The following is an 18,784-nucleotide window of genomic DNA, read 5'->3' as shown; positions in this document are numbered from 1 at the left end:
ATATATATGTAGGTACATGTATCCAGCACTTAGCACCCAGCGTATTATGATCGCTACAGATACTTCACTTCATCTATAATTGATGCTGTCTTCTACTAACCCTCTCTATATAGTACCTCCACTTTCCTCTACTGTAACCTCAATTTCCTTTCGATTGCCGCCCAGGTACAGGGTATCATCGTTACATACACCTTCTAGTTCGCGATACTAGATACTGTATACATGTAGTCATTCGCTATGCACAGCTATATCTGCAAATAGCTGGTATAAGAAGCAGCAGGTGGATGAAGAATTCGATGGAGACACACCTACTCAGTGTAGGTGAAGAAGAAATGTGAAAATGATGCGTAAATAGGTAGTAATATAACCATAAGCCTGCATCTCCCAGCACTTCTTTTTATCGCCGTAAAATATGAAGCTTCAAGCATAGCCCGCATCCTTTGCAATTCTATCCAAAAGCCTATGCAGTCTCAAACCATCCTCAAAATCGGGAACACTCTTATCGCCATGAGCATAAGCCTCAAACAAACGAGCCGTGTTCTGTCCCGGAAACTGCACGCCCTCAACATGCGCCGGCATGCTCACTTGCCAATCAACAACCCTCGCCTCCTTGTCCTCACCCGTCTTGATACGAATTTCCCGCTCCGAGTGGCCCATCTGCAGCGCGCCGTTGACAGTGAGCTCAATCTCGCCCTCGGTGCCAGAGATGGTCCACCGCAGGGTCTTGCCGACGAGCTCGCCTGGGCGGTTATAGTTGACGCTGGCGATGGCGCCGCTCTCGAGGACGCCCTGGACGAACATGTGGTCTGGGGCCGTCTTGGGGAAGGCTGGGTCAACAATCTCGCCAGTCTTTGTGTTGACGAGTTTCATGATGGGATACTGCTGGGAGAATGTCGCCTTGATCGTAGAAAAGTCACCCAACACGTAAAGGAAGCTGTCAAAGACTGTCGCATGGTTAACCTCTTTCGTTTTGCATCAAGATAAGAAGATTTGAAGGGCCGTATCAATGACTTACAGTGGCCAAATGCAATGTGAAACTCGTTGCCACCGCTTTTAAAGTCCAAGTAGTAAGCGGCATCTGCCATCCAAGTACCCGGAGATCCAAAGAAAGGCGAGTACTGAGCCTGTGTGCTCGTCACCTTGCCAATAGCTCCACTGTCGATGAGCTCCTTGAACTTGATCAGCGCAGGGTCGATGCGAAACTGCGAGCCAACAATTGTTTTAAGGTTTGCCTCCTTGGCCAGCTTGGTCAGCTCCTCGGCTTCTGCCGTGTTAGCTCCAAGAGGCCACTCTACAAAGACCTGCTTCTTGGCCAGGACAGCAGGCTTGGCCACTTTGTGGTGGTTAGTGACGATGATGGAGACAACCACCAGGTCGACGTTAGGATCGTTGGCAATATCTTCGGGATTGCCGTATGCCTTGACGGAAGAAGGTAGCTTATGGAAGTCGATGGATCTTTGAGCAGACTCGACAGAGGAGTTGCAGACAGCAACAATCTCATAGTGAGGAGAAGGGACGAAGGAAGCCAGATGAGCGGCCACAGCCCAAGCTCCAGGGCCAAGAGCAGGACCAGTGGCGCCGAGGCCGATGATGCCAACCTTAACAGGAGCCATTCTAAGCAATGTGAATTTTTGTGAAAGATGTTATTAAACGAAGCTGATGATGATGATGGCAATGATAGAACTGATATTGATCTTGTTCAGCTCCTCTACACCACTCGAGGGCACGCGGCACTATTTGTACTTGATCAACCCGAGGCCTTTTTCATTTTCCCTCTCCCTCTCTGTATCCATCGCATACGCACTTGGCCCCTCCGTTCACCTACTCCTCCGTAACACCAGAAACGAGCCCGTGCCGTGTCCGGTCCGTCTCGCGTCCTCCTCCGGCGTTCATATCACATTATCAATAACACCATTCGGAACTCCGTTGTCTCGAAACGAACGGCAATAGTAAATTTGTCTCTTCGGATGAATAATCTACTCGACTCACACCCCACTCAATAAGATCTTAATCTGGCGCCACCAGATCAAGTCAGCGCTTCATCTTCATTTGCTCTTCCATCGAGACCCCTTGCCGTCTCCACTCGAACTCCGGCCCGCTCCACCCAAACTCCGATGGCCAGAACCAGCTTCGGAGGCTCAATCGCCCGCGTCTTGACTAATACCAAGATCCTTCAGAGCGTCCATCGCCGGATTTCCTCTTCCTTTGCCGTGAATACAATTTCCCTACTAGAAACGGAATTCTAAAGCTTGTCAGGAGACAGACATGCCCATATCCAGAAAGAAGACGTGTGTCCAGTGCCGCAAAGCAAAAGCCCGCTGCAGCCTGACGCTCCCGCGCTGCACGCGATGTATAGACAAGAGTCTCGCATGCGACTATGCACGCATGGCCCCTTATTCCGTATTACCTCCTGCTCCTTCAGCTACTAATGCCAACACACATCCCGGGGATCTGCGCGATGCAGCGGCAGATTTGCGGGTCCTCGCCGCCAGGAACGGACATCACAGCCACGGCCTTCCGGGCAACGTCCTGCTAGATTCGCTCGGCATGGTCTCATCGTCCTCATCCACACCTCCTCTCTCATCCGCCGCGCCAATGACGGTTCCTGGCCGCTCAGACTGGCCGCTGCTGCACGTTGATCTAGGCCCTGAAGCCGGCCTCGACACTTCCGCAATGCCTCCGATTGAGCCCTGCCAAAACGTCTTCGGTTTCCTCAACAGCATGACCATGCCGGGCCATGCAGCCCCTGAAGGTGTTGTTCAAGATGAAGATACTCGTCTTCGGAATCCCATCACCGGCTCCGGCACGCAGTCTGACTTTCTCATGCATGACGTGAGGTCCCGGATTCTTACCAAGCGCCGCGGTCTCAATGCCACTACGGTGCTTTCCACGAGGGCGATCCTTGGCCAGGTGTGCGCGTATCCCGCCATGATGGTCAAGGGACCTATTCTTCCTCCGTTTATTCACAGCCGGTGTAGTTTAGATGATAGCCTGACGCATGATTGCGCAAAGGCTCAAAAGCACAACTGTTTAAGGAGGACGTTGAGTATATGTGCTTCCCTGGTGGGAATGTGGTTGGACAAAACCCCAGTCAACAGTCCGTTTGTGTGGGAGACGATATATAATGAAGTTGCCAGGCTGCAGAAGGAGGTAATTGTCTTGTAACCCGGAGTACACTCATATTTAAAAAAGAATTGTAACAGAAGAGACTAACATCTTCTTATAGCACGAGGCATATGATTCGGAAACATTGCTGGAGTCAGTCCAGGCATTGACAGTATACCTTTTACTTCAAGCCCAGGACACAGAGACACTTGCGAAGAACGACGTCAAATTCCTCCTCATCACAATAGGCGTACGCTCTCATTTTTCATATGTACCCGTCATCACCAATATTAACAACCAAACTTAGGAAATTGGCCAGAAGATGCATACAACACTCGGATACAACACCGTCTTAGACACCATCGAAACCCCTTTCTGTCGTTCAACCTGGGTCCTCTATGAAAGCTCACGAAGGTGCTTCCTCCCCTATCCCATCTCATCCCCCATCACCACCATGCTCATCCTCACACAACAGAACATTCTGTCTCCTCTACGTCGTCGAAATGTTCCTCGAAGTCACCCTCCGCCAACACGAAGCCCGCTGCTGCCAATCCTTCGCCAACGCGCCCCTCCCCTGCACCCGCGAGCTCTGGGAAGTCCCCTCCACCTACGAGTGGAGCAAGCGGTACGCCGCGTTCCTCCGCGGCAGGGCCGTCGACAAGATCCTCACCTTGGCCGACTACAAGCTTTCGCACCAGCTGTCGGCGGAGGAGCTCGTCAGCGGGACCGGGACGGGGGAAGGGGGAGGGAGCATCACGCAGGATGTTATTAGGTGGTGTGAGGGCTTGGATCAGTTTGGGACTTTGATTTCGTTGGCGGCGACGCTGGTCAAGTATGAGAATGGACCGTCGATAATAAGCAGTCATGTGTATAATAAGATTGCATAGAAGATGAAGGTCGGAGTAGAGGGTAGAACAGTTCGCAGCAATATCCTTTCTGAGAAGCGATTGCACAGGTAATGATTAATGATAAGAAAACCAGTCGTAATATTCATAAACTCTAAAATATGCCATGTTTTTAGTTAAGAATCCATCACTCCATCATGGTATCTTCATCGTGTCCCTGCACCTCCTGAATAGCGCCCGCCTCCAACAATGATCCAGTGGCAGGAACGGCGTGTCTCGGCCAAACTCTCTTATACAAACTAATGCCAACAGAATCTTGAGGGTTAATCCGTCCATCAAACGTCGCCTTGAAGTAACCGTGAGTTCCAAGAGGCTCCTTGATGAAACCACTGCGTCCACGCTTGGTCCACAGCGGCATCGCCTTGAACCACTCCACGTCCTCGCGGTTGAAGAACATGTATCGGATGGTGACGATCTTCTTGTGGATGTGGTATGGGTGGCCTGCCAGGATGACACGCTTGGCGACAACACGGGTCGTCGAAGGTGGGAGGGCTGTGCCTGTGGCAATCAATGACATGCCACCAGCCGAGGTGTCTTCTTCAGCGCCTTCGCTAGGAGCTGTTCGCTTGAAGAACAGGACTGGAACAGCACCCCATGTGATTGGTCCCATAAAGGTGGCGATGGCCGACTGGCCGGGGTGGAGGTATCGGCAATACTTGTGTACATCATTTGGTGTCGAGCCAGACTGTGAAAAGAGAGGCTTGATAACCATGCGCCGAGCACCACACTGGGCAATCAGCTCCTCCTTGGACTTGATGGAAGAAGTCTGATCAGAGCTGAGGTTGATCAGGTAGTTGACGGCAGTCTTCTTGTTCTCGTGCCGCAGCAGGGAAACAAGGGTGACTGGGGAGCTGGGCTTGTAGGAGCTGGCCGCAGTAGCAGGCATGCCCTTGATGTAGATGTGCACGCGGGTACCAGGCTGAACTCCTCCAACCAAAGCTTCACGTGTAGCCCTTGATCGCGAGGCGTTGTAGTCGGGAACTTGCAGAAGGCGACGCCATTCCTCCGGCTCATGTGCTCGATCCTCGTCCTCTTGCCAGGGGCTGGTTCGGAGACTCTTCAGACCACGATATCTGGCTAATCTTTCTCTAGCCAAAACATTGGGGTGAAGTTCAATCTCATCGGGGAACTCTTTGTCGTCCTCCACCTCGTCTCGCTTTCGTGCTCGGAACTGCTCCAGCTGTGCAGCATCTTCTTCCTCATCCGGCTCCATCATCTCAGATTGAGGGTACTCCGAAGGACCAGCCTCCGTAGGCTCGGGCTGGGCGAAACCCTCCATACCGTCTTCAGGTCTCGCTTCCTCCTCTTCATCATTTTCATCATCCATTTCCATATCTTCCATGTCAGATCCTGAGTCTGACACATCATCCAGGTACCAAGCTGACTGGTATTTTGAGGTTCCCTTGGGAACCTTCTTGGTACCAGCTGTCGCCTCATCTTCTTCATCGGAGAAGTAGTGGTGCTCGTCCAGCAATACACCCTTCTTTTCTGAAGGCGCAACTGACATGGCAGCATCATCTTCGGCATCCATCATGACGTCTTCGGGAGCAAGGTCGTTCAAGTCATCACGGTCGTCAGAAGGCTCCTCCAAGACTTTATCTTCCTCAGCCTGCATTGCTACCTCCTCACCTTTCTTCTTGATGTGTTTGGGAAGAGGAGCAGCAACAATCTTTTCAATTTGATAGGTACCCCAGTCGCCAACCTGAATAAGTCGATCCGCCTTCAGGCCTTTACCCCTAACCACTCCGGTAATGACGGTAGATTCCGAGTCGTTTGAGGCAAACTTGATGTCTTCGGCCAGCATCCAGCTCCTCTCATCTCTCCACCTGATGCCCTTGGGGGTTGTGCTGCACAGAGATCGCATGAGGTTGGCACAGTCCTGTCTGTTATCGACACTGTAAAGTTTCTCCTGCTCGGGGTGGAAATGCATAATGAAGGACTTGAGCGAGCCCATGATGCCAGGCCTCTGCTTCGCAGGCTCAATCTTATCGAGACCCTGAACCATTGTGAACAATGTTGTCAAGCCCTGGCTCTCGACGCTTCGAAGAATGAGTTCTCCTAGTTGGTCAACCTCAACAGAGGCAGAGAGGACAAGGACGACGAAATCGGCGGCGCTGGCGGCATCCAAGCAGGCAGTGAGGTCCCGCTCGAGGGCAACATATTGCAGCTTCTGCTTGAAACGATCAATCGGCACCTGGAAGTTGCTGCTGCTGAGGTCGGTTTCGATATCGAGGCTGCTGTTGAGCGACTGAATAGCCGCCTTGGCGTCGCCATCAGCACACAGAGGAATAACCGCAACGATTCTGGGGGCTGCATCCTTTCCGGAGAAGATGGAAGTCTCCTTCAGGTGCTCCTTGTGCTTGATAAGACGAGTCTGCTTCGCCTGGTTTCGTCGGTCGAACTTGGACATGACTTGCTGGTGGGGAGTCTTGCGCGATCCTTTTTCGTTGGGAACTCGGCCTAGATGTCTCAATGTTAGGTATATATTCAAGTTGGAATTATGCTTCACACAAATGCGCAATCGAACCTTTTGCGCGATCCCTCAGCTCATGCTTGGACGCAGCCTTTGATTTGAACGGCTTGTTGGTGACTTTCGTCGTGGGCCGGTGCGAGTGCACGGCAGCAGACATTTTCCCGTCGCCACCAGCCTTGAACCGAAAAGGTAGAGATGCCAGTTTGCAATTCGTGAGGTTAATTTCTGTTCTCTCAAAACTGAGGCCCTGGATATTATGTATTTGCACTGGGCGCAAGACAATGCAGAATCGCTGCGATGGTGGGGTTTTCGGTTATCAAGAATTTTTTGTTGTGGCACATTATCGATAAGCGCGGTGGGCCGGCAGATCAGGGCCCTGCCAATGGTGACGCTGCGATAGGCCGCGCCAAAGCCTGGGCGGTGGAAATTTTGTCTGCTGCAACTTTGATACCAATTGTTTTCTACGAGTCGCCCAGCGTCCGATTCTCGAGTTTACGAAAATCGCCAGAAATTCTACACCGGCGCAATGAGTGCGGACACAGATGTCAAGAGAGCGCCCACAGCGCCAACAGCGCGAAAGAGCGAGGCAATCATCACCCAAAAGCCTCGGACAGACATTGCAACCCGCGCCGAGAGAGAAAAAGCTCGACGGATACGAGAAGCAAACCAAGCCTACGGTCGAGGCAAACAGATCAACACCAAGCAGATCAAGGACAAGAAGCTGCGAAGAAACCTAAAAGAGCTAGAGAACAAGTATCAGAATGCGACATTGAAAGCAAAGGATGCTGAGATCCTGTTGGAGAACACGCCTGGATTCCTCAAGGCCGAAGGAGAGCTGGAACGAACCTACAATGTCAAGCAAGGCGAGATTGTGGCCAATGTGGCAGTTGAGACGGCGCAGAAGCGATTCGAGCTCAACCTAGATCAGTTGGGACCTTATGTATGCGATTACTCAAGAAACGGACGAGAGCTGCTGATCGGTGGCCGAAAGGGCCATGTCGCGACAATGGACTGGCGAGAAGGCAAGCTGGGATGCGAGATTCAATTGGGGGAGACAGTCAGAGACGTAAAATGGCTGCACAACAACCAATTCTTTGCGGTTGCGCAGAAGAAATACGTCTACATCTATGACCGCAACGGTGTCGAGCTGCATTGCCTGCGGAAGCACTCCGAGGTTACACATATGGAGTTTCTCCCATACCACTTTCTCTTGGCCACAATGGTAAGAACTATACATGCCTCAAAGCGTCAAGTTATACAACTTGCTAACAACAACTGATCAGAACACCGGCGGTGTTTTGAAATACCAAGATACCTCAACCGGTCAAGTCGTCGCCGAAATCCCATCACGCCTCGGCCCTCCCACCGCATTCACCCACAACCCCTACAATGCCATCATACACGCCGGACACCAGAACGGCACAGTCACCCTGTGGTCACCAAACTCAGCCGAACCAGTCGTCAAGCTATTAGCACACCGAGGCCCCGTGCGGTCCGTCGCCGTCGATCGAGAAGGCCGATACATGGTCTCCGCAGGCCAAGACGCACGCATGGCAATCTGGGACATTCGAATGTTCAAAGAAGTCAACACCTACTCAACATACACACCCGCATCCTCCGTCGCCATCTCAGACACAGGCCTCACAGCCGTCGGCTGGGGCACTTCGACGACCATCTGGAAGGGCCTCTTCAACAAGAACGCCGCCGAGCAGGAGCGCGTGCGGCACCCGTACATGAAATGGGGCCGCGAAGGTAAAGCCGTCGAGTGCGTCCGCTGGTGCCCCTTCGAAGACGTCCTCGGCATCAGCCACGACAAGGGCTTCTCGTCCATCATCGTCCCCGGCGCCGGCGAGGCCAACTTTGACGCCTTCGAGGCCAACCCCTTCGAGACCGCCAAGCAGCGCCAGGAGACCGAGGTCAAGGGCCTGCTCAACAAGCTCTCGCCCGAGATGATTGCCCTCGACCCCAACTTCATCGGCAACATCGACCTACGCTCCGACGCCCAGCGCAAGGCCGAGAAGGACCTCGACGCCAAGCCCGTCGACGTTGCGGAGGAGATTCGCAACCGCGCGAGAGGAAAGAATGGCGCGCTGAAGAAGTATCTGCGCAAGCAGCGCAAGAGGAACATTATCGACGAGAAGAGGCTGCGGGTGGACGAGCTGTGGAAGGAACAGCAGAAGAAGAACGACAAGAAGCGCAAGGAGGTGGAGGAGGACCTGGGACCGGCCTTGTCACGGTTTGCCAAGAAGGAGTAATGTATGGAATAGTGACAGGTACATATCAAAACGCATATACTAATACCCATAGCATGACCGATACCACCTTGTCTTGGTACATAGAAGTGCTCCTAAGAATGTGGCTCCCTATGTGTGTCCATCTGTTTGTCGTGTTGTTAAAAAAAAAAAAAGCATCAAAACGTCCATTTCTATATATTTTCTGTTCCCAATGTGCCATTTTATAAACTCGCTCATGTCCCGTACAAGCAGCATAGCATCCTACTCTAGCCCAAATGCGAGCCATCACCTAGACGCCGTCCATTCAGCCAGCCAACACAGGCTTACTCCAACGAATGGTACAATCGTATCAATCTTGACCCCTGGTTGACTTTTTCACAACAGCTTAAGATCTCCCGTCACCTTGTCCACCAAGCTCTTTGGCCCCGGACCAACGCCCAGAACCGTCATGCTGCCCGCCTCAATCTGCGTCCGCCCAGCATCCTGGATGACCTCAGCCGTGAGTCCCATGGCACGAGCCTTGCCTCGCAATTCCAGCATCTCAGCCTGGCCCTTGATCTGTACAGCAATCTTGGCCTGACCGAACCGTTCCCATCGAGCGAGCACCTTGCGTTCGGCAGAGGCCGGGTCGGCACGGGCGAGGGCCTTGTAGCAGGCAAGTGTAGCGTGTGAGCATTGAGCAGCGATTTTGCCTATTTGTTCAATTCCAGTTAGTTCTCTTCTTCAACAGCACCCTCCATCCAAGGAGGGACGCCAAAACAAGCAAACACACCCTTTGTCATGCCCAGATCCGTCCGCACAACCAGCACCAGCTTACACTCCTCGCTACTCTCCAACATCATGTTCTTCTTCTCTGCAATGCCCATATCCTCGAGTTTAAGACCCTGTCTCCGATCTGCATCGAAACCATTGGCCCAGTTCGGCGCATGGTCCAGCAGTGTGTCGTCCTCGTCCACGTCGCTCTCCTCGCTCTCGACCGGGTCGTTGAGGTATCTTCGGCGCTCCTCCGCCAGGGCGGGCGAGATGAGGTACCCTCTTGCGGTGTACATGCCAAACATGTAGCCGGTGATGAGGCTGGCAAGGGCAGTGGTGAGGATGACGCCCGTCTGCTGGGCCTGTTCATGGGAAGCCATGGCGGCTGAGGTTTCGGTTTATTCGGTGGCTAATGCGACGTATAGAGGACTCCGTGTTAGAAGACAACAATGAGTTAATGGAAGGGTAAGTGCGAGGCGGAATCCGAGGCGGTGATGGTGATGATGCTCAGGAGAAGTTCAATGTAAGAGAAAACAATTGATGCGTCATGCAAAGCTTCCAGTCGCAGCAGCAGAAAAAAGCACATGCCCCGCCTAGCCTTCAATGCCCTGTAACTCATCGGATTCCGGCGATCTGCCCGCCCTGAAGAACCCCCTCCAACCCCCACCCTCAGCCCGCTAAACCCGGACTTCGAACCGCTAAAAACGCAGCCGCCATATCAGTGCGAGTGAGTAATACGGCAACACTCCCAGCTTGGTATAAATCCATTCACAACTCCCACAGTCAAGTCAAAACCTCACCTCATCAACACCGGCACTAACAATCTCGCATCGCCAAAAGCCTCACTCAATGGCAGACAAAAAGGCCCTCATCGTGGCCCTCTCCGGCTGCTCCTCCAGCGGCAAGACCACCCTCGCACGCCTCCTCCGCGACATCTTCCCCAGCACTTTCATCCTGCACGAAGATGACTTTTACCGGCCCGAGACTGAGTGAGTGAAAGGTCCCTCACAACTTATGTATGAAACCTCAGCCTTACTAACAGGCCGAATTCTAAGACTCCCCATGAAAGAAGGCCTGCTGGACTGGGACTGTCCCGAATCCATCGACATCCCCGCCATGGCCGACGCCCTCTCATATATCCGCCAACACGCCGCTTTTCCCGTAACTCTCTCATCTCAAACTACAGTAACTCACACAAAAGATCAAACTAACTAACTCAACTCACGCAGCCAACCCTCGACTCCTACCAAGACAAAAACTCCGTCGGCCAATGCCCCGTCCCAGACACCACAATCTCCGCCCTCAAATCAAAAGTAACCTCCCACCTCTCCGCCACCAACCACCCCCTAACCACATCCGCCCTCCATCTCTGCTTCTTGGACGGCTTCCTTCTCTACCCTCCCTCCATGGCCGCCATCCAGCCCCATCTCGACGTCAAAGTCTTCCTGCGGGCTTCTTACGAGCAGGCTAAAGCCCGTCGTGAAGCTAGAGACGGATACGTCACCCTCGAGGGCTTCTGGGCTGATCCCCCGGGCTACGTCGACAAGATTGTCTGGCCGAATTACGTGGCTGAGCATTCTTGGATGTTTGAGGATGGGGATGTGGAGGGAAAGTATAAGGCTGATGTGCTTGAGCGAGAGACAATCAGGGTGCCGGATGGAGGGCCCTTGGATGGCGACATGGACACGATTTTGGCATGGTTGGTAGATCTAATACTGGAAGAGTTGGACAAGCACGCTTAGAATAATAGATGAGAACAAAAATGATTCTCTGTGCATTCTTGCATTTGTTCTGAAAAATGGCTCAAAAGCCCGAGCACCGCTCTAGAAGTAAAACACAGTCTGATCTATCAAACTCTTTCATCAAAACGAATCCCAAAATTCCCAACATGGAGACTGACAAAATCTGCGTCTCTCAATGCCCTTTTATATAACCCAAAACCACGCAATGCTCATTCAACATCATTCACGCAGTGTCGTCAAAAAACATGATCATCATCATCATCACTCACCCATCTCAACATCCCCCTCCCCATTCCTCTTCTCCCGCTCCAAAATCTTCATCGCCTCCGTCGCAGCCTTCGTCTTCACCTCCTCCTTATTGATCCCTCCCCTCACCGCCACAACCTCCCTCTTCCCAACAAGGACCTTGCAAAAGAACTCCTTCTCGGCCGCATTCTGGTCGTTCTCCCTCATATCCAGCTCATACGTGACCGTCTCCGTATTCGCCCACTTGCCCAGCTCCTCCTTAGGATGCTGCACATGGACTTCATCTCGAAGCAACCGGTCCAAGTATTTCAAAAGCCCGAACCGATCAGCAATGGCGTTGCACTCATCCATCGACCCAGAGTCAACCCACACGGCGCCGAGAATTGCCTCAAACACATCCGAGAAAAACTTCTTTGGGTTCAGCGCAGCTAGAAGTGCCCAGGGGTAATGCGTGCCATTCTCCATGGCGTCGAGAATCTCCTCTCTCAAGGCCGCATGTCGCTTCATCGTTTCCTTGCGCTCAACCACAATAGGCTCCGAGTTTTGTCGCATATAACTCCACAAATAAGAAGTTGTCTCTACGGTTTTCACATTGCCGTCTTCTCCCACAGCAGGTTCTGTCGATGTCAAGCCGTGCTCCATGGTCATAAAGGCCAGGAAGTCGCCATTCACCAACCCCGTCTTGAGTGTATGCATCCTGAAATGGGGTAATTCCGGCTTGACATCAAACAGCTTCGTTACAACGATGTTGTCTAAAATGGCATCTCCAATGAATTCGAGTCTTTCGAAAGATCGCTTGCCCATTTCTGCCGCAAATGAAGCATGCGTCAAAGCCTCGATCAAAAGGGCTTTTTTCTTAAACGAGTATCCAATCAGCCTCTCCACTGGCTCCAAAGTTGGCGGAAGTGGTTCGCCCTCTGGCACTCTGTCGAACATAATGTGCCTATCTTCTTCCACACTTGTCCAATTGGTTTCAGGGAGAAACGTGGAGAGGCATTTAACCGCTTTGTGAAGGCCTCCTTTGAGGCCGCCATCGAGGCTTCCGTCTATATATGAGACTCCTATGAGTGCCTCAACCATGTCTGCGAGTGTCTTTGTCGATACTTTTCTATTCGCTATAGCCTCGGTCTCTTCTTCCTGAAGAATTGCGTCCAAGTATAGTGGACGCCATTTTTGGCCCGTAAAGGGCTTGGTAATGAGGAATCTAGGCAGTCTATAATTAATGGCCGTCTTGTAAAGTCTAGAGTTGGAAATGAGCCTGTCCCGCTTGTGCGAGAGGTAGCCCTCGGGGTAATCGGGATCTAAGTAGCATCAGTATGGTCAGCAGAAGATCTAAACAAAGGTTGTATATGCATGCAATAAGAGGCACTTACATTGAGCAGCGACACGAATGCAGGTGAAGAACTTGAGTATAGAATCGCCCAAAAACTCCACTCTCTCGTAATTCACCGGTTCAGCAGCACTTCGCGCGCTTAGAGCCTCCCTGACCAGCTCCAGATTCTTGATCTTAACATCCCAGAGAACAGTTTTGGCCAGCTCCTTGGCCATGATCATGATGCCGAGCTCGTGGATGATGGTAGGAATCATCATGCCAAACTGCGCATGCTTCGCCGGGATCGTGTCGACCGTCGCCCATTGCGATGGATACACTCGTGAATACGGCCTGCTACTCGCCTGCTCCTTGGTAGGGTCTCCGTGAAGGCGGTGCAAGAAATCAGTTCTCCGCGTCCACTTGTTGAGCACGAGATAGGGGACGTCTTCTGGCGCCTTTTCGTATTCGTAGAATGCATGCTGCACTTGGGTTATGGCGGGCTTGAATCCAACCGTATCCTTGTATGTGTAAGGAGACTTTGTATTATCTCGGATGAGGTACTGGCCCTCTTTTACGCCCTCCTTTTCCGGATCGTATGTCATCTCGCCGATTTGATGCATCGACAAGGATTCTCCCTTTGCCCAAACCCGGATAACGTGCTCAACTGGCTCAATTGGCCACCGATGTCCAAAATGGAGCGCCAACAGAGTGGACGTCTGATCTGGAAGATCCGTAATCCTATCATGTGGGACGGGAGTTCCAGCAGAAAGCCGCAGCTCCATCTTGTGACTTCGATCAAGATACATTTGCAGAGGCTGTGGCTGGTTAATCCGGACGGGCAGCAAAACTTCATACTCGCTCGCCACTTGTCCATCTTCATCAACGCAAGTCAGAGAGTAGAGCCACTTGTCACGCAATTCGTTGCGCCACTCCTTGGCAACGTGGTGCCATGGCTTCATAATCGGCTCAACAAGCACTTCAGACGCTCGAGCATCGATGCTGCCCATATCGCTAGCCTTGAAGGGCTGCAAATTGTCATTCACTAACTCAGCATCAAATAGAGCGCGATAGGCCAGGTAAGCCGCATCCTTTGTAGCATTCTTTTCGGATTGCCACGCAGACGCACTGCTATGCTTCCTCAGACTCGTCGGCAAGTACGGTGGAAGCAGTACGGTGCAACGGAGGTCCTTGGAATCAGGCTCTTGATGGATGATGTAATCTGGCCGGCTGTCGACAAATTCACCTGGAGACAAGACTCTGCAGAAATGCTCAAGATGAGCTTTGGCATTGTCAAAGTCGAGTCTCGCTTTAGTGGACGGTACGATGAAGAAGATGTCGGCCGGGTTCTCCGAAGCCTCTTCCAACTGACTGAGCTCGCGGAACTCCCTTTGCTCGTCGTCAAACAGTTTCTTTATCTCCTCTTCTTTTTCTTCCCATTTCCGAAGAGCAGGATTAGCCTGTTCAAAGAAAATGACGAGTCTTGAATCCTTCTTCCGAGCTCGACCACGCCTTTGAATAAACGACTTTGAAGTCGTCGGGGTATCAAAGCAGATGACAAGGTTGCAAGCAGGCACATCAATGCCCTCTTCCAAAACTGACGTTGCAATGAGGAGGTTAATCTTGCCCTGGCGAAAGCTCAGCAGATCCTTATAATCGGACTTATCGCCAAATTCATATACGGCCTTGCGTCGTGTAGCATAGGCCGAGGTTCCAACCATGGTCCCGATTCTGTATTTGGCCCTGATGGCCTGGTTTATATTCAGGATCTCGTAGAGCATCGTCACCATGACGCGCTCCTCGACAAATATGATGCCCACGTTGTGTTCTTGTGTGGATAGAAGCTCGGACAAGAGCCGGCCTACTTTGTCGGAAATGTCATCAAATGTCTGCGGCGTCTTGGGAGGACGTTGGACTTTGACTCGGTGATAGACTTGGGCCAAGTACTTCTTTTCCGCGTCCATCCACCACTGGCTGGCGAGGTCACGGTCTCCTTCGACTTTGTCAAGGTGAGCCGATATGGCCTTCCAGATGTAAAGATCAGCAGCCCAGGGGCCAAGCTGTTTGCATATCTCTTTCGACCGAGAGCAGAATGACTTCATCTGATTCTGCGTGTAGGTGTCGTACTTTTCAATGACCTCGGCCAGCTTACGCATGTTCTTATCCGTGGGGTCACGTCGTAGCTGATGTATGTAGGGGTCTTCTGTTATGTCTAGATCTTTATATACTTGATTCAGGGTGCGCATAGTGGGAGTCATATCTTCCGGGCGATCTGGGCGAGGAGTGTAGATGACGTGCGATATGGTCGGTCTTTTGACACATTTGAGAAGCTCGTCACGGTGAAGAGTGGGCGAGATGCATCTTGCATCCAGCAGTATCTCCAGAGCCTCGAGGCCCTCTTTCTCGGACTGAATACTTGGAGTTGCTGTCAAGCCCAAGATGGACGGAACACTTTGGCCAGTCTGCTTGCGTGGATGGTAGTGATTCGTCATGACCTTGCCGCCAGGATTTTTGCCAACGCAGTTGTGGGCTAGATGGATCAAGGGGTGGTGTCAGCAGTTGGAACTATGCCACAACTATTTTTCTTCTATAAGTGCGAGCAGCATAAAATCTCACCTTCGTCAAATACAATCAGCGCCAGATGGTTCATGGTAATATACGCATGGTCAAGAGCATCTAGCAAGATCTGAGGCGTTGATATGACAACTCGAGCTGTATCCAAGAGGGTACTCCAGATATCCGGGCCCCAAGCATTGATATTGGACGCCCCAGCCAGCATCATCATAGACACGGTAGGGATGTGTAGCTTGAGTACGTCATGTTGCTGAGAACACAGCGAGATTGTTGGCGCGATAAACCATATGATCTATTAACGAGGAGCTTCCGTTAGTGGTTCCTTCGTGTCCGTTTACAAGGGGCGACTCACCTGTTTCGGATCGCAAGTTTCTAGTTCTTTTTTGATACGAAGAATAGCCCTAATAGAAATCCCAAGGTCAGCGTGAGCCTGGACTGAGCAGTACAAAGCAAGGGATGCCGACGATAGCCTCAGTGACGTGCAGCCGCCACACAAGGGGGGGGGCATGCGACTTACACCTGAGTTTTGCCACTTCCTGTATCCATCTACACGATACACACACCCCTTTGGTCAATGGACATTGTCTCAAGCCAAGAAATAACATCAAGAAGGAGGCAAAACATACAGCCACAATCACATTTCGCTCGAGGCTCTGCTCGAGCATCTCAATCTGATACGCTCTAGACGCCATTATTCCTGTCTGCTCGCCATCTTCACCCAGTGGTGCTGCCTGGGAGCCTGAGGACACGCCATCTGGAGCGGACGGAGGCTCCCTGATATCGAATCCGGGCCCGGGAGCCTCGTCCATGGCAACGCCATCCCCAGCATCAGCAGCAGCATCAGCAGCCTCCGTGTTAGTGCCCGCCCACCTCTCGACGCTCGGGCTAGTCACCTCGATGTTCAGGGGTGCCAGCGAGGCCCCAGAAGAGCTTGAGGATCTGGACACGGCGGCCCATTGTGCTTGTGCTTGTGCGTCTGCGTCTGCGTCTGCATCCGCGTCTGGGCAGGGCCGCCGAAGCACGTCACCAGGCGACAGGCCCGGAGCAGATCCCGGAGCAGGGCTCAAGCTGCCGGATTGCACGCCAGCCGCCGCTAGTTCCCCAGTCACCCGCCACATGGGACGGCGGTAGTTTGGCGCTCCCGCTCTGGCCCTGGAAGTGTGACTCAGGCAGCGAGCCCAGGATGGCAGCCTGACGTGTCTGGCAGACGCAAAGGCGGAGCCGTACAAAAGGCGGTCTCGTCGCTGGGGCTGGAACTGGGATGATGATGATGGGAAGGGGAAGCGGCCGCTTGTCCGTGATCTCGTCCTCGACAGGATCCCGGCTCGACGACGGCGACGCTGGTTGCGGGGTTGCCTCGGGCTCGACCTCGACCTCGACTCGGACGGGGCAGAAGCAGAAGCAGAAGCAGATGGGGCTGCTGGATTCGGCAATGGAGATGGACTCATGCCAGCCCTTGCAAAGGACGGGATTTTCGTATGACTGGGACTGGAGTCTGGAGCTAAGACTTTAGCCAGGGCTGCTGGTGTAAGGTAAGCTTAATTAGCATCGATGGGCCCCAAAGCAGAAGCAGAGAGACGCGGCGTCAACAGCTGAGGCGTCACGGTTCGTGGTTGCAAGCAGCTTGTCCCGCAAGTGGGACGCAGCGCTTTCCTGTGCTTCTGTTGGCTGCTGGCCTCTTTTCCCGACAGTCGGCACAAAGGTGTAAGAGGAGGAGACGCAATTGGGTGACGTGGGGGAGTCGATGTGTGTGTCTCCTTTGGGGGTAACATGACGACGTCAAATCAGCTTCAAGGACTTTTGGTAGTAGCAAGCAAAACAAAATGTTACCAAGAGACAGTTTCGATGATTGGAAATCCCAGTAAATCACGATCTGCTTTCAAATTCTCTTTACAAAAGGTACGCACATCACAGTCACATAGGTAGGGACGCTTAGACGGTAGGACTTGAAGCCACGCAAGGCTAGGCTCCGCAACCAAGTTTTCTTGTAAGTCCGACACTTGATAATACCTACCTCCGAGCATACGACTCAACTTACGTTGCTCAGGTTCACAAACCCTCTCAATCATTTGCCCAGCTAAAAACCACTCATTCATTTCGGGACAAGATACTAGTGCTTAATAGTAACATGGCAACATACGAGCTCAGATAAAATCTCAATCGCTTCGGATCAAGCATGCCGATACTTCGGAGAGTTTAGGAAATGCACACCCACATTCAATCATGATGGCTGCGGTTCGTACTCTTAGTCAACATTTACAAAATAATTCTAGCACGGCAAAACCAAATACAGGTTTAGGTTCCCTGTTCTTACTCCTACTATGCTTGTCTCAGCCCCACGAGCGCTGCTTGCTTCCCAACTCGGCAATTTGTCTCTCATTGGCAAGTATACGAAATAGACAAGGGTGGCCCTCATGAGGCTTCAATTACCCGGCAAACGCGTTATGGTCACAAGGGCACGGCAAACTTTGCGATAATTATTTCCAAAGGCTCCACGGAACCAACGGAGGAATTGGTCTGGAAGGATTCGGCTAGGCATCTAAGTATAATCCAAAGCGTGTATTATTTCGGTGCTTGCCGCCTATCAAGGTTCACGGCGATCATCATGACCGAATAGACGTCCACTGCAATGATTGATTATGCCGGAGCCTAAAAGATGAAACCTGCAACCAACGAATGCAATCTCGGCCGAATTGACAAGGCACCGACAATGACTTGAATTGGCATAGCAAACGTGTTGTTTTTAGCTCGTTTAAAACAAGGAAACAAGAAACAAGAAATCAAAAAGTGCTGCCTTGCATGTACTGTAATATCAGCTCGCCGTAATCAAAACCTTCAAGATGCCCCGATATGACAAGCCACACACCGGCATTTCCCACACAACACAGATCGGGACTTGTTTCGACCCACCATCGCGGATCTCGCTGGACGGTCAAGTCCGCACAAGGAACTTTTGTCCAATTTCCCATTTACACCTTGGGAGTCATACATACATATGAAGAGTCACAAGAAAGTGTGATGTGGCTTAGACGTTGCTAGTTTGAAAACTTACATCCACGTTAATTTGTGCACGATGGAGTTCGTTTCAAAAAGGGAAGCGTATCCTTAAACAGGAGCGTATTGTTGCCCCCAATAAGTCCCAAAACGAACAAACCGGCCCCAGAAAAAACATCGGGGTAAGCCCGATGCTGGAACACTAGCACACTTAAACTTACACGTTTGCCGTTGAAAAAGAGGGCAGATGACTTGCCATGCTTATTTGCCTCACGACAGAGGGAAATTACAAAGTAGGATCGAGATGCCACAAAGAGCAAAGAACGAGAACGATCAGCTCCCGTGAATAAATTTCGCAAAAGAGTCATCAGTCACGCAGCGGCATGAACCCGCCAGCTGTTTACAGCGTCCAATTGGATTCGAGCCGTTAATCTGCGTGAAAAGAGGAT

The 18,784-nt window shown here is 51.9% G+C and overlaps 7 protein-coding genes across 7 annotated transcripts; 3 read left to right on the top strand and 4 right to left on the bottom strand.

Moving 5' to 3' along the window:
- Window positions 1-420: 420 nt before the first annotated feature.
- On the bottom strand, window positions 421-1,613 carry T069G_04800 (oxidoreductase family, NAD-binding rossmann fold domain-containing protein; the record flags this gene model as incomplete). Its single annotated transcript, XM_056172010.1, has 2 exons — window positions 421-944; window positions 1,016-1,613. The coding sequence occupies 2 exons, from the start codon at window positions 1,611-1,613 to the stop codon at window positions 421-423; spliced, it is 1,122 nt and encodes a 373-aa protein (XP_056028868.1).
- Window positions 1,614-2,385: 772 nt separating this feature from the next.
- T069G_04799 (uncharacterized protein) lies at window positions 2,386-3,992 on the top strand (the record flags this gene model as incomplete). The annotated part of the gene is made up of 5 exons (XM_056172009.1): window positions 2,386-2,832; window positions 2,911-3,150; window positions 3,227-3,355; window positions 3,413-3,519; window positions 3,581-3,992. 5 exons carry the CDS (start codon window positions 2,386-2,388, stop codon window positions 3,990-3,992), a joined length of 1,335 nt encoding a protein of 444 aa, XP_056028867.1.
- Window positions 3,993-4,137: 145 nt separating this feature from the next.
- Window positions 4,138-6,640, bottom strand: T069G_04798 (uncharacterized protein; the record flags this gene model as incomplete). Its single annotated transcript, XM_056172008.1, has 2 exons — window positions 4,138-6,470; window positions 6,538-6,640. The coding sequence occupies 2 exons, from the start codon at window positions 6,638-6,640 to the stop codon at window positions 4,138-4,140; spliced, it is 2,436 nt and encodes an 811-aa protein (XP_056028866.1).
- A 369-nt stretch (window positions 6,641-7,009) lies between these two features.
- Window positions 7,010-8,738, top strand: T069G_04797 (uncharacterized protein; the record flags this gene model as incomplete). The annotated part of the gene is made up of 2 exons (XM_056172007.1): window positions 7,010-7,705; window positions 7,767-8,738. 2 exons carry the CDS (start codon window positions 7,010-7,012, stop codon window positions 8,736-8,738), a joined length of 1,668 nt encoding a protein of 555 aa, XP_056028865.1.
- A 354-nt stretch (window positions 8,739-9,092) lies between these two features.
- On the bottom strand, window positions 9,093-9,850 carry T069G_04796 (peptidyl-tRNA hydrolase PTH2 domain-containing protein; the record flags this gene model as incomplete). The annotated part of the gene is made up of 2 exons (XM_056172006.1): window positions 9,093-9,409; window positions 9,490-9,850. 2 exons carry the CDS (start codon window positions 9,848-9,850, stop codon window positions 9,093-9,095), a joined length of 678 nt encoding a protein of 225 aa, XP_056028864.1.
- Window positions 9,851-10,319: 469 nt separating this feature from the next.
- T069G_04795 (AAA domain-containing protein) lies at window positions 10,320-11,212 on the top strand (the record flags this gene model as incomplete). Its single annotated transcript, XM_056172005.1, has 3 exons — window positions 10,320-10,459; window positions 10,526-10,631; window positions 10,700-11,212. 3 exons carry the CDS (start codon window positions 10,320-10,322, stop codon window positions 11,210-11,212), a joined length of 759 nt encoding a protein of 252 aa, XP_056028863.1.
- A 261-nt stretch (window positions 11,213-11,473) lies between these two features.
- T069G_04794 (ribonuclease III domain-containing protein) lies at window positions 11,474-16,789 on the bottom strand (the record flags this gene model as incomplete). Its single annotated transcript, XM_056172004.1, has 6 exons — window positions 11,474-12,759; window positions 12,832-15,297; window positions 15,384-15,633; window positions 15,694-15,742; window positions 15,859-15,887; window positions 15,968-16,789. The coding sequence occupies 6 exons, from the start codon at window positions 16,787-16,789 to the stop codon at window positions 11,474-11,476; spliced, it is 4,902 nt and encodes a 1,633-aa protein (XP_056028862.1).
- Window positions 16,790-18,784: the final 1,995 nt, after the last annotated feature.

Source organism: Trichoderma breve, chromosome 3 (assembly GCF_028502605.1).
Source record: "Trichoderma breve strain T069 chromosome 3, whole genome shotgun sequence".
NCBI lineage: Eukaryota > Fungi > Ascomycota > Sordariomycetes > Hypocreales > Hypocreaceae > Trichoderma > Trichoderma breve.
Note: the sequence above shows the minus strand (reverse complement) of the source record. Positions and strands in the feature narration are given on the sequence as shown.